Below are 14275 nucleotides of genomic sequence, written 5' to 3' on the forward strand. Positions count from 1 at the left end.
AGAACAGGGCTGAACGTGCCTCCTCCCAACCCGTGCCCGGCACACCTGTCTCGCCGTGACCGCCCCCGGCTGCTCGGAGGCCCCAGGCTGCCATCTTCTCACTCAGTGGCTCATGAACTCCTGGCCATGTTCCCACAAGGAGCATTCTGTCACCGACCTCTCCCCGCCTTGCATCCGCTTCCCAGGAGGAGAGGGGGGTGCCTCCTAGGATACTTTGAGGACTCCCACCTCTTGACACCATTTTTCAATACCGCTTAGCAGCCAGAGAAGCAGGAAGGTGCCCAGATGCCCAGGTTTCAGAGGGAGGCTTCCCAGGAAGCACCCCGTGCCCCGCCCTCACCACCCCAACTTCTCACTCACGGGTGACCCACCCCAGTCATTTAGCCACTCTACTTCCTGCCAACCTCCCGGAACCTCAGTTTCCTCATCTGTAAAACGAACCAGTAACATTCAGGATTAACTGGGTCAGTGCGTATAGAACCCGTAACTCGGGCCTGCAGACTGGAGTCTGAGCGTTAGCTCCCTCTCACGCCCCCGCTCCGGCAGCTGCCTCCGGCCCCTCCGAGCCGCACGTTCATTCACTGGGCAAATGGTTTGCTATGGAATTTCTAGGTGTGAAAGGAATTACACGTCCACGGCTCTATCATGTTCTAATTTGTGAACAAAGGCCTTAACGGGCTATTAATTCCATGAGAGAATCTTGCTCTCGAATAGCCTCTCTGCTATGAAATAAATCAGGGGTACGAAATCAGGGGTTCCTTACTCCCAGTTTGCCACAGACTCATTCCTTTAACACCACCCGTCAGAAGCTAACAGGTGTATGTGGACGGATGCGAGGGTCTCAGGAGCAGCCTCTGGCCACAGGAACGTTCCCCGCCATCTAGGCTGCTTTTTCTCCCCATCCCCTCCTCCCCCTCCATCCTCGCCCATCGGCGGCTGCCTGGTCCTGCTCCGGACCGCCTGCACCTTCATCACAGTTTGGGGCAGAAAGAGCAAGCGGCCCGCCTCCCCCCTCCCAGTCTCTCAGCCCCACGCTGTGTTCCCCTCCACCGCAGCCTTAGGCCGTCATCACCTGACCCCTTTCACTCCCAGACCCCGCAGGCAGTGAGGCCCCCACCTGTCACTCAGTAATAGTCACTGATAAATGAAGTCCCAGCAACACCCCAGTCCCTGACTGCACCCCTGCTCTGCCCCTCGGACCCACCTGCCTGCCTCCCACGAGAAGAGCCCAGGACAGGCTTCAGGCCCTGAGACCCCTGTGTCCCTCCTTTCTTTCCCGCATGGACCGAAGTATGGGTTGAGGGGGTGAAAGGTGCAGAGGAAGACGACTTGGGCAATGGAAATGCTTCTTCAGTGCTGCTGGGGATGTAGCAACAAATGTCCTCACAAAACCCCCAAATCCTGTGTCTGCTTCTAACTGTGAAACTGGGTTCATCCCCTACTGACCCAGGAGGGAGTCCCTGGCTGGAGCAGAAAGTTCCTGGTGTTACCAACTGTGGGGGGTGGGGGGGGGAGGGTCTGGCCACCCTGTGTTCGCACCCCTGTCCTCCAGCCTCTACCCCCTCCTATCCTTGATGGCACCCCATCCCATGGGGCAACACAGGCCCAGAGGAGCAGCAGGCAAGTGACATTTCATTCCGCAGCTGGGGGATGTTCTCCCCAAAGCAACGCAGGGCCACCCAGGGCTTAGTTTCCACCGTACTCAGAGAGAGCAAATTCAGGGGCACTGACTTAAGTAAGACTCTGGTGGATGGGCCTGGGAACCCAGGCATCTCTTTAAAAATCAAATTAGTTCCAAACGAGTGACTCAGAAACTTCTGGAACGCAGCCCACTGAGAGCTGGGGCCTCCTTCACTCTATCTCAGGCTCCCGAACGGACCTTAAGAGTTACCTTCCCCTCCCCCGACTTTCCCAAAGCCACATCCAGGGTACTGCTTCCATGCCAAGGCCATGCTCTCCTGGGATGCTAATATTTATTCTTGATTTACTTATTTTTCTATCTTTGCTCTGCTTCCTCATCTGTCCGGGTGTTTGTTTCTTAGAAATGCCCAAAGGACACCAGCAATCATGGGATCGACCTCTGGGCTCCAACAGAGAGAATTTCTGGATTGCTCCCCTAATGGACAGCAAAGCATATGGCAAACTCATGTGGTCCGGGCAGCCTGGCAGAGAGGAAAGGGCCAGCGGTGACTTCAGTAGAAGGTAACGGTTCCGAGTTCGATCCCAGGCCCACCAACCTCTGTGCCCCAGGTAGCGCTGCCTACACATTCCCGGTAGGAATGCCGTTCACCATTCTTTCCCAGGCGGCTTCCGGTAGGGGCAGAAGCACAAGCCGAAGTTCACCGACCCAGATGTCATGACAGTAATGGCAGGCTGTCGCCTTCCGTGAAATGGCATTGGGGGAAAAAAACCAAACGGATCTGTTGGTGTGCCACGTGCACCTGCAGAGGCGCACAGAGCTTCCGTGAGAGAGGACGCCGCATGAACCATACGGGAAAACAGAAAGAATCTTGGTCCAAAAAACCAGGGAAAAGTTAAAGTCAAGAAACACTCGGGCTTGTCTCTGACCAAGTAGGAAGCAATGGGACGGCCCCACCGGGTTCTTGCATCGACCCCCAATGGCGCCGCTGGGCACCTAGAGACTCAGTCCCAGGAGACAGCGACAGTGGCTCCGGCCACGATGGGGGCGGCCGCGTGACGCAGCGGAAAGGGCGCTGGAACTGAAATCGAGAAACGGAACTGGGAAATGACGATGCCAGTGAGGCGACTGCCCTAACTGTGTGGCCTTGAGCGGGTTGCTTTTTCCCTCTCGGGCAGAAAATAAGGAGGCAAAAGAGGTATTGGGCAGGACACGTGATGGTGGACTTCACCGACTCTAAGCCCTGTGGAGTCAGTTTCCCCCAGATAATTAACTCAGACGGCCGAGAACCACATGCCAGTCTCTGCAGCCCCTCAGCACCGAGCGGGGCTCTTGGGACCCGGTAGAGTACTTTCACCCACATTGCCTTTGATCTTGACGACAACAGTATGCACGTAGGCAGACGCTGCCCCATTTGACAGAGGGGCACTGAGTTCACACGAGTCGGTCACTTGCCAAAGCTAACCAATGACAGACTAGAAACCAGAAGCCAAGGAAGCCTCTTTCCCCACAAGAGCTCCTCCTGGCAGAGGTCAATGAAATGAAATGGCCAAGACAATGCTGTCTCAACAGCAGGCCTAGGTGGGCCTTCTTGCCACCCACTTGGGCTTGGCACAGGTGACAGAGTGGCCCTCAGGCCCAAAGTCTTGACATCCTTCAGTCCCTAGGGCCAAGCAGACAAACTCTAACGCAAAACCAGGGGTTGAGGGAGAGCTGCACAGGCAGCCGAGAGCCTCGGAGGCCTCGCGGACACGTTTTGATTCAAGGGCAAAAACAATGCCACTCCCACGTTCCAAACCGGTACCACCTTGGCAGCGAGCCGGTGGGAGGGAAAGTCACCCGGGGAAACCCAGGGTGGGACTCACCTCTCTCAGCAACCGCATCCCCTTCAGCCCATCCTGCTGCTGCTGGGCCACGGTGACCCCCAAGACGAGCGTGTGCACCACACAGGAGACCACAGAGATGACCACGATGGGGCTGAGGCTGAGGGGCAGCGTGATGAAGAAGGAGAAGACAAAGAAGGCCTGCCAGCCCACCGTGTCGCTGGCTGCGTGGGCGCCCGCGAAGTTCAGGCCCAAGTAGGAGAAGATCTGGGCCGTTATCAGCAGCCACAGTAGGTAGGGCACCACTTTCCGGGTGACCCGGACCGGGAGCAGCCCCTTTTTGCAGAGCACGAAGAGGATGACATCCAACAGCAGCCAGATCCCAGCCGCCACGAGGGGAGCCAGCTGGTCGCGGGAGAAGACCACGGCGCACATGACCACCACGTAGCAGTCGAAGAGGGCTGCGAAGACCACCAGCACCAGCAGGGTCTCGTGGCGCTGCCTTTTGAAATAGGTCTGGTACAGGTTCTCCAAGGACTCGGGCACGAAGGTCAGCCGCATAAAGCGAGGCAGGCAGAGGCAGGACCCCGAGTTCCGCACAGAGATTTCATGGGTCCGGCCCACCCCGCGCTCCGGGTCAGAGGGTAGGCTGACGGAGTACTCGGCGGAGTACTCGGCCGAGTACTCGGGGTCGGAGAAGCCCTGGTTCCTCGGCATCCTGGCTGGTGTCTGCTTCCACTGGCCTTCCGGAAGTGGGCCGGGAGCAGAGGAAGGGCTCTGGAACGGGCCACCTACCAGCGCTCTCGGCGACCTGGGGAAGGCTGAGGGCGGGCCGGCTTGGGCAGGCACGCAGAGCGGGTCTCCAGGGCACGCCTAGCACTGATCATCTGGAACTGAAAAGCCACGGCTAAGTAGTGACCCTTCTTCCTGCCCACCTGGGCTTCTCCAGGACCCACCTCATGAAAGAACCGGGGCTGCAAGAGGCTCGGGAAGCAGGCCCTGCTCCGGCCATCTGTGCGCTCCCGCCACCGCTGACCACACACCCGCGGAGTCCCGTCCACCCAGCACTCGGTTTCCTGTCTCTGGCTTGCCGAGGGGCCTGGCCACCTCTCCGGCCCCCACACCGCTGGCCTCTGTCATCTCTCTTCTCTCAGTCCCTGACTTCCTCACCTAAAGCTCCTCCATCCAGGCCCGCGCCTGAGAAGCTGAAGATACAACGTGCCAGAAGCAAGCCGGAGCCATCGGGGATTCCTGACTCTGCCTTCTGTTTACTTCCTTTTCCCACCCAGCCCCCGGCGCCTCGGCTGCCCACCTCGGGGCGCTGAGCGCCCTCCGGAAGGCCGGCCCTGTCCCCGCGCTTACCTGTGCGGGACCTCGGGAGCCGCGCGGGGCCGGGTCGCGCGGGCGGGGCGGGAGGCTCAGCGCGCCCGGGGTCCGCTGCCCGCGGGGCCGCGCCGCCCCCCCAACGCCATGGCCCCCGAGCGCAGCGCGCCTCCGCCGCCGTCAGGCCCGGGATCCAGCCGGCAGAGGCGCAGGGCTGCCTCTCAGCATCCACAGGCGCCTGGCCGCAGTAGGAAGGAGGCGGCGACGGGGACTGGAAAATTCGGGGCGCCCGCCCCTGGGGCTGCGGCTTACGGGGCTGGCGTGCGCGGCGCGGCCGGATTCCTCCCTCTCGCCCCCGCTGTGGCCGCGGCGCGGCTAGGAGCGCACCCGGGGCCCTCCCCGGCAGCAGCGCGGGTCCAGGCCGGGGAAGCCCGCCAGCATCCTCTGCCGCCCGCGCACCGAGCGGAACCAGCCGAGCCGGGCGCGGCGCGCTGCACTGAGTCCGCGCGCGGCGCGGGCGGCTCGGGGGCCCCGCGCGCTCCAGGCCCCAGGAGGCGGGCGGCGCCCCTCCCTCCCTCCCCGCAGTCGCCGCCCTCTCGGCGAGCGCGTCCGGGAGTTGGGGAGCGGTGGGGGAGAGGCGCCTCGCTCCAGGCCCGGGACCCGCGCCGGTTGGAAGGAGAAGGGCGAGGAGGAGCGCGGGGGGCGAGAGTTGGAGAGGCCCCGGTGGGCCCGCGCTCCAGCACCGGGGCACTGCTCGGTGGAAGCTCCGGGCTGGGCGGCGGGCAGGAAGAATGGGGGAGTCAGCGCCGTCCCCCCCCCCCCCGCGGGCCCTCTCTCGGAGGATAAAAGACCGGGACCTGCCCTCCTGCAGGTGAGGCGCACTCGGGCACCTCTGTCGCCCCCTCCTCCAGTGCGGCTTCCTTCCGGGCGCGGAAAGGCGGGGGCTGAGGTTTCGGGACCGCTCCCCAGAGGGGCGCCCGGGGCCTGTGTCCCCGCCCACCCTGGCAGCCCAAACGCCCGAGCGCGAGTCCTGCGGTTTCTGCACAAGGACCCGCAGCACGAGGGGAGGAGTGGCCCAGAGGACACGTGGAACTGGAGGAGACCGGCCTTCAAACGGATCTCCCGTGCACACCCCACCTGTTTGAGATGTGCTGCAATTTACAAACTCGCCTTCAAAACTCAAGTGCACCTTCAAATGGTTAAGCCTATCAGTCTCTTACACCTTAGTATATATACATTGCTTTTCTTGGATTCGACGGAGTATCTTGCCAAGATCAACAATGAGCTTTAGGAATTTAGATGGAGGGCGAGGAAGGAGATGGGTTAATTCGGAACAAAAGCACGTGGGAGGGGGAAGGGATTGCTGAGGACAGCTAGCAACACGCCCTGGGTAGAGCAGGCGACCAGGGTCAGAGAGGAGAGAAACTAAACTATCCAGGCTCTGGATGGAGGTGCCTCCTGGAGCTCCTGAGCGTCATCCATGAGCGCCCTTTGCAGAACCTCAGGTGTCAGCTCGCATCCATCAGGGAATAGATTCATTAGAGAATTGATCCTATCACAGCTGTTTCTATCACTCCCTCATACTCTGAAAAGCTCCCAACCTCAACCCAAACTCATCAGGGTATTGATTCCAAAGGTGGGGGATGTAACATCAGATCTAGGAAGAGGGTCATTTGAATAAAGCAACACTTTTCCCATTATTTTAATTTGTCTGGAGTCCAAACATTTATTTTGAATTCTTACACGTTAAAGGAGGCATGAGTTTGACGTTTAACAAAGGAGCATGTGTTAATAAAAGGAAAAAAGCTGGTACATGCTGTTTGGGCCTGCTTTGGCACCCCTCGTACCCTCTGTGCCCCCCTCCCCCTTTCCTGGCACACGTACCAACCCTCAGAGTTCTCCTGTGGGGCTCCCTAGTTGACAAGGCCATGCCCAGCTCCTGGGCCCCGTGGGTTCCCTGCTGGGTCTACCTCCCTCTGCCTCCCACCCCATGAAGGAGAGGGTTTCACAAAGAGGTACCCCTGGTAAAGACCCCGATCTCCTGCCCTTCCTCTCTTGACTGCTGCCCTCACTGTTCCATTCTCTGCCCTGCCACAATCCTCCTCTTTGCTGCAGACACTTGTTCAGGAGACATGAGCTGAGGGCACACAGTGGATACCCAGCCTGGCCAGGCATCAAGGAAGATCAGAGGAGCCATCCAACCCCTGCCCTCAGGACACCTGACGGCTCTGCCAGGGCGCCAGGTCGACCGACGACATAGATTCTCAGCTGCGCACAGGTGGCAGTCAGAGGGGACCTGAAACAGGGCCTTTCAGGACGGGAGGGAGGGATCTGATCAGGTGGCTGGAGCCTCCTGACAAAGTCTGAGCAGCAGGAAAGCACCACAGCACATCCCCATCCCTGCTCTTCCCTCTGGGTTATGGGCGTGGCCCTTCCCTGTGGATGTGGGAAGCCCCAAGGGACAGCTGCAGACCTCACTGGGCCTGCCTGGGAGCCAGAGGCTACTGGGTTAATATTCCAGAGCAAGAGAGCTGCTCCAGGTCCTGCCCACAGAGATCAGGGAAAATACAACTTAGTCAGGTGCAGGCAGCCAGGCACAGGAGCCTCACCTGTCTCACTCACAGCTGCTTCTCCAGTACCTGGCACCTAACAGGTACTCCACACAGCCACCGAATGGATAATTTCCCTAAGAAGAAATGACACTGCATAAGCGCACTGGCTGTCCCCGAGGGGCCCAACACGCCTTACTGATCGATGCTGAAAATGTCCTGGTCCAGAGACGATTAAAAATAATCACACTTGAGTGAAAAGGGTGGGAGGTACCTTCAGTTTCCAAACTATACATTTTGATGTAATCCGCACGGCTGGCATGCATTGCTTTTGTTTTTAAAAGACACAGTAACCTATCTTTAAAACACACGTGTGCACACATGCATGAACCCACACGACACGAGCCAAGACCATGAATGGCTTTGTGGGTGACTTGCCTATGACATGTGTCCTAAAGTGAAGACAGAATCGTGGACTTGGATAGAAGCTGGGAGGGCATCCTGCCCCCCTCCCCACCCTATCCTGGGATCTGCTCGGATAGGATGCCTCTTTGCTGAAGGCCATCTTTTGTTTGTATGGTTTGAGACTAGAGATGATTGCTGAGAATTAACAGTTATTGGATAAACAAGAGTGGTTTGGTCCCCTGGGGAAATGTGGCGGCTCCTGAATCCAGCAAACAATAGATTAGAGCAGAACCCTGGCGTCCTGGGGAACGCGGAGTGGGAGGAGAAAAGATCATTAGCTCCCCTCGCGCTGGGCCCCGGGAGAGCCCTGTTGGGGCCTTAGCTGAGAGCAGAGCCTGAGACAGGGACCCGCGTGCAGGAGGTTTAATTGGGCAAGTGATTCCTGGGGAAAGAAGGTGGGAAAACACGTAAATGTGAGGCACATGACAGAGCAGCCACTGCTGTGGGCAACGGGGCACCATGCCTCCGGGCCCCTCTGAGGAGCTGTGCAGAAGGCACCTTAGAACTTCCCACTGAAGCTAGAAGAGGGGATGTTTATCCACCTGCTTGGGTAAGGGTCACCAGTGGGGGGTGTTCACTCTCTAACGCTTCCAGGTGTGTGCCAGACTTGGGAGGCAGAGCGGTGGGCGCGGGGTGTGGGTGGGGGTGGGGACAACGGGCATTAGGTGCAGAGAGGCAGGCTGCCTCCAGGGTGCGCCTGCAGCCAAGATGGAGCAGATAGGTGAGCCGGGAGGATGTGGCATACTGGGCCGGAGCCCTCGCCAACTCCACCTGGCTCAAAGGTTTGACTCGTATCACCTGGAGGAGAGAAGCATGTGGTACCGAAGAGAGAGCTGGCCTCCGCTAGTCAAAGATCTCAGCCTTGTGCTCTGGCCTTGATGTTATGCGGGTCCTCAGACAAATTATTCACCCTCCCGAATCTCTGCGTCCTTGTGGTGTGACGTGGCACTAACCCTTAGAGAGGTCCTTTGGAGGAGGAAAAGATTAATGGGAACCAAAAAGGTTGGCAAGTCTCCATGGAGTGAGTGGGAGTTGACCATCCGTCTCACAGCGGGGGCCCCGAGCAGCTCGGGCCGCTTCTGTTCCAGTGTGACCTGCACAAGGCCGGGCTGGGGTGCCATCTCCCTTGGGCGCTCTCTGTGGTTACATGCGCAACCTCTTTTGAGCCCATCGCCGTGTTCCTCTCGGATGGCGTCAGTCTGTCTGCAACTTCTTTGTCCCGGTCTCTGTGTCTCCTGGTGTTTCTGCCTCGTGTTAGTGTCTTCCTGATCCTGCCTCCGTCTCCGTCACTCGTTGGGCCACTGCGTGTGTGAGCGTGTGAGCCTCCGTATATGTGAGTGTGCGACTGTTGTGTGTGTATGTTGTGTGAGAGGACATGTGAGTGTGTGATCTGTGTGTGGCTGAGCATGTGAGCAGTGTGTAGGATAGGACTGCAAGTGAACAAGCACGTGTGCGATGGGCGAGCATGTGTCGACGGTGAGCATGAGTGTGCGCACACACAGCACGGCCGCACTGCCCTGCCCTTGCAGGTCTGGCTCTGCCTCCCCTCCTCACCTGCACAGCCCCCTGCACAGCCCCCTGCCCTGCTCCCTGGCCTCAGGCACTGTTCGAGGTCTCTCAGGCAGAGCTGAGCGCCCAGGGAAGACCCGGGCTGGCGTGGGGGGGCAGGGGGCGGGGGAGCGCGGGGGTTCTGCGTCTGTCCCCTCCTCGAGCCATTCTCCTCCAGAGCAGGACCAGGTCCCCTGATCCCTTCAGCCCAGTGTTTGAAATAGACTAGCTACAACATAACCTGATGTTAATTGGAATAACATCAATTAAACACTAACCACATGTCAGTTTTCGCACGCCGGGTCTGCGCCTCCTAATGGGTGGCAAAGACAGAGCCCACTTCCTGTGGCGGCCTGCCCTCCAGGCACGGGAGGTTGTGTTTTTCCCTTTAGTTCTATGAGGTAAATACTACTCATGTCCCCATTTTACAGGTAAAGAAAAAAAAAAACTGAGACATGAGGTAACTTGCTCCCGACCCCATGGCTAAGGAGGGACAGAGGGCGGGCAGATTCCAGAGGTTCTGACCACCCACAAGTCCAGCTCAAGCAGAAAGCCTCAGGAAGCTTCCTCTGGTCAGTTACTGCTTCTCCAACCAAGGGGGCACTGCGATCTCAGGCTCGATGCCTCCTTTGCAGCCAGAGGAAGCCTGGAGAATCATGGCTCCCTGGATGTCAGAGCTCAAAGAGACTCGAAACATCACTCTGCTCCGGCCCACATAGGGGAGCTTCAGCCCAGACAGGTCACATTTGGGGAGAGGAAGACACATGCCCAGGGAGCATGAAGCAACGTGAATGCTGAATAATCCTGAGGCCTCTGCGGAAATGTCACGTTTCCAAAGGCGCTCCGCCAGGGCCCCTCCGGGAAGACGCGCCATAGAAATGTGTGCTAACAAGCCTCTCCCCGGCCTGCTGGGGATAAAAGGAACAGAACAAGATCTTAGAACAACAAGAGATGGCTAGAAAAGGCCCGGGCTGGGAGGAGAAGGGAGCCTCCATCTCCACGGGCTCTCTCACTGGCGGAAAGTCACCAATACCCAGAAGAGTGAGGCTGAGAGACCCCAGGGGGCCAGGGAGTTAGGGGTTCTGGCTGGAGGGCAGGCGCAAAGCCCCCGGTGCAGAGGAAGTCAGTCTCCCAGCCCAGAGCTGCTCCTCACCACTGCCCCTCACCTCAGGAATCAGGAATCACCCTGGACCCTGCCTTTCCTCTCACTTAACCGCCCCCCCCACCCCCAGTCTCTGACCTCTCTTTCGCTTGTCCATATCTTTTAAAAAAATCTGGTCACTAGTTGTCCCTGCCCCGGGGTAAGAGGAATGCCCACCTCCCCACGTGCTGGGGGATTAAATAATACTTGTAAAGTGCTCAGATGTCACCTTCCCTTGGAAGTTGTCCTCAAGGAACAGTAATCATTTTTTGTTTTTTTTTTTCACTTAGAGGTCTGTAGAGGGTTGAATGGTGGCCCCCCAAAAGATATGTCCATGTCCAAATCACTGGAAACTGTGAAGGTGATTTCATGTGGAAAAAGTCTCTTTGCAGATGTAATTAAGTTATGGATCTTGAGATGAGATCATTCTGGATTACCTGGGCAGCCCTCAATCCAAGGACAGGCATCTTTAGGATTAACAGGTCCAGAGGAGTTGGTGATGCAAAGATGGAGGCAAAGGTTGGAAGGATGCGGTCGCAAGCAAGGGGGCACCTGCAGCCACCAAACGCTGGGAGAGGCAAGGACGGATTCTCCTCTGGGCCTCCAGAGGGAGGGCGGCCCTGCCGACCGTCTCGATTCCGGCCTTCAGGTCTCCAGAACTGTGAGGGCATCAATTTCCGTTGCTGTCAGCCCCACAGTTTGTGGTAATTCGTTACGACAGCCATAGCGACCTAAGGCAGGGTCCCCCAGCACATTTTCTACACCCATATTTAATACTTGCTACGATTTGCTGTGATTTTACATGGCTGTCACCCTACTCACTGGACTTTGAGCCCAGTGTCAAGACCTTGATTCGCCTTCGTACCTGGAATGCCAGCCCTTGCGAGATGCTCAAAAAACCTTGTTGAATTATAAAAACAAATCTGTTGGACCCTGTACTCCAGCCACGGATCACATACCCCCAGGGTACCCCGGGACATGTCAGCAGGCGGCAAGAACCACAGAACCTACCTGCTAGTCATTTCCGGCATCAATTTCACTTGAAGTGGTTCTTTCCCCTCCTTGGAGGCAGTGACTTAACTGTTAAGTCGCCAATTGCTATTTTTATTATGAAACCATAGGGGAGTGACTGTGAGTGGAATGCACAAATTTCTGTTTTAAGGGCCGAGGTAAGACTGCAGGAGAGTGGAGACGCCGTGGCAATCTCTGTGGATCACGCCTCCAGACCTCCCGGAGGGCTCCTTCTCCACGTCCACGGGGACCCTGGAGGTGCCCCGGTCCGCGCCAAGCTTCTCACAGCTCTGAGCAGGCTCTTCAGGGCCTCGTCACTGTTCCCTCCGCCCAGGTCTCCTGTCCCTCTTCATCCACCTGACAAAGTACTACTCATCCTCAAAGTCCCTCTGCCCATGCCGCCTGCTCTGTGAGGTCTCCGAGATCCAAGCAGGGGTGGGCTCTCGGGAACCTGCCGTGACGACAGGCTGCTAGTTTGTCTCCCGCTCTGGATGAGTCCCTCGAAAGTGGACAGTGTGTTCTAGGCCACCCCCGATGACAGTATGTAATTATTTGTTTATAAATCTTGATTCTCCCCCATAGAACGTGAGTTCCACTGGAGGAAAAACCTTGTTTTAACTGCTGATTCACCTGTGCTTGGTGCCAGTTGGCCCACGGAAGGTGAATCCTTTACAATTGCTGCCATGACAGATTACCACAAACAGTGTCTCAATAGTACCAATGTATCATCTCAAAGTTCTGGAGATCAGAAATCCAGAATGGGTCTATTCGGGCTAACATCACAGCTTTGGCAAGGCTTCATTCTTTTTTGAAGATTCTTGGGGAGAATCTATTTCCTTACCTTCTCCAGCTTCTAGAGGCCACCCACATCTCTTGGTTCGTGACCTACTTGCTCCACCTTCAAAACGAGCAATGTTACATCTTCGTGGCCATTCTCCCTCTGATCACAGCCAGCAAAGGCTTTCTAATTTTAAGGACCGATGTGATTAGATTGGACCCACATGGATAATCTCTCCGTCTCAAGGTCCTTAATCAAATTTGCAAAACCCCTTTTGCCACATAAGGCAACATATTCAGTTTCTGGAGGGTACGGTGATGACCGTTTGGAGGGGCGCTGTTCCGCCTGCCACAGTAGGTTCCTGACATGCCATCCAGGCAGAGCTGACTAGAGCAAGGACCTGCGTTAATTCCTCCCCTATAAATTTTCCCCAGAAGTTTCTAAGCTCAATGCTGCACTAAATGGCACTATCAGGTTAAACACAGGAGTCGTAAAGCATCTTAAAAGTCCGCACAAAGGTACTTTTTTGAGAGGAAAGATGCCCTGGAAATCTTCTCATGCAAGAGAGAGCTGTAGAAGGAACGTTCGCTCCTGTGGCTCCCCTCTCCGCCACTTCCACGCGCCCTAGTCCTCGTCAACAGCACACACACGTTGCTCCGCCAAGGCTGGCTGGGAACAAGAGAGACATGAAGCCAGCACAAGAGTTTTTGCCTGAGGTTCACAGGCTTCACTCCAAGACTCTTCTCCGAACCCCCTTTTCACTGCCATTCAAACCGTCTCTGGGAAGCACGGTTCAGACCGTGTCACTGCCTCAAAAATGTCTACCGTTTTGATTCTAAAACCATTAGCATCCAGGATAGTGCTTCGTTGGGTCCCAACTCACTTATTTAATCTTCACAACTGTCCTATGGTAAAAATACAATCATGATGTCTATTTTACAGATGAGAAAACCGAGGCTAGGTTCCTAACTCGCCTCAGGTTCCGGAGGTGAAGGGTGCTGCCCAAGTGTACACCCGGGGCCTGATACCGAGACACTGTGCAATCTGAGCCCCCAGCCACATTGCTGGAGAAATGACAGTCGGACAGCTCACCCTTCTGCTTGGACAGAGGTCCAGTTAGCACTGACTGGACCCCAGGAGGTTGGTCAGGGGAGAACGAAGCAGGAGTGAGCATTAACAGGGAGGCCCGGCCTTTGCCTTAGGGCAGGTCTGTTCAAATCCAGGGTCGTCCTCTCCAGCCTGGGAGGCAGCAAGGGCAGAGGGTGGAGGACAGGACAGCAGATCCACAACACCAACACCGGAGGGGAGGGGGGGGGCCTGTTGCCTGGCGGGGAGGACTCGCGCCAGCCCTGTTCACCTTCTGCCAACACGTGTTCCTATCTTAAAATGAGAGACCCTGAGGACGAGCTCTGGCAGTTGTAACTACCAAGTCAGAATAGCGTGAGGTCCAGGCTTGTGGAGCCGAGGTTTATCTGCCCACCTTGGTCTTGCAGGGTGCCCTTCCAACCTCCATCTCCCAGTATCCAGGCCTCTCCCCTTCCCTCCTTCGTTCCTCTCCCTCTCCTCAAAACATGGTGTCAACACCAGGTCGCAGTGATTCACCGGGAGTACAGTGATTTGAATGTTGCTACTAAGGTCTTGGGACCGTCACTAATTCTGCCTCTGCCTGCTCCTGCTTCTGAACCCTTAGGAAGTGGACCCAGGCATCAGGCAGATGGGGCGTGCAGATGGGCCTCGTTAGGGATGGAAGTTGAGCTGAAAGCTGGGGCTCAGGTGTGTGACCACACTTTGGGATAATGCTTCACTCGAACTTGAACCCAGTCCCAGGCCACATGGGGTGAACCATAGTCTTTCTAAAGGGTAGAGCCTGTCCTGGGGAATATGGAAGAGAGAGAACAAAATGTACCCCATCTTCTCACCCAGCCAACAAATGTGAAATGAGAGGGCCAAGCAGATGGGGCTCAGTTCTTGTTCCCCATTTCACCAACAGAAAGTCAG

The 14275-nt window shown here is 57.0% G+C and overlaps 1 protein-coding gene across 2 annotated transcripts in view; it reads right to left on the reverse strand.

The window, feature by feature from the left end:
- ADCY3 (adenylate cyclase 3) overlaps positions 1-4952 on the reverse strand; it is a 66615-nt gene extending 61663 nt beyond the window's left edge. The window contains exons 1-2 of one of the 2 annotated variants that reach the window (XM_036224138.1): positions 4825-4952; positions 3505-4355 (exon numbers count right to left, since the gene is read on the reverse strand). In XM_036224138.1, the coding sequence (XP_036080031.1) occupies positions 3505-4179 (675 nt within the window). In that variant the 5' untranslated portion in view covers positions 4180-4355; positions 4825-4952. Of the gene's footprint in view, positions 1-3504; positions 4356-4824 lie in introns of those variants that run through there. The other variant, XM_016121710.2, reaches the window with a different exon arrangement.
- Positions 4953-14275: the final 9323 nt, after the last annotated feature.

Source organism: Rousettus aegyptiacus, unplaced genomic scaffold (genome assembly GCF_014176215.1).
Source record: "Rousettus aegyptiacus isolate mRouAeg1 unplaced genomic scaffold, mRouAeg1.p scaffold_m13_p_7, whole genome shotgun sequence".
Lineage (NCBI taxonomy): Eukaryota > Metazoa > Chordata > Mammalia > Chiroptera > Pteropodidae > Rousettus > Rousettus aegyptiacus.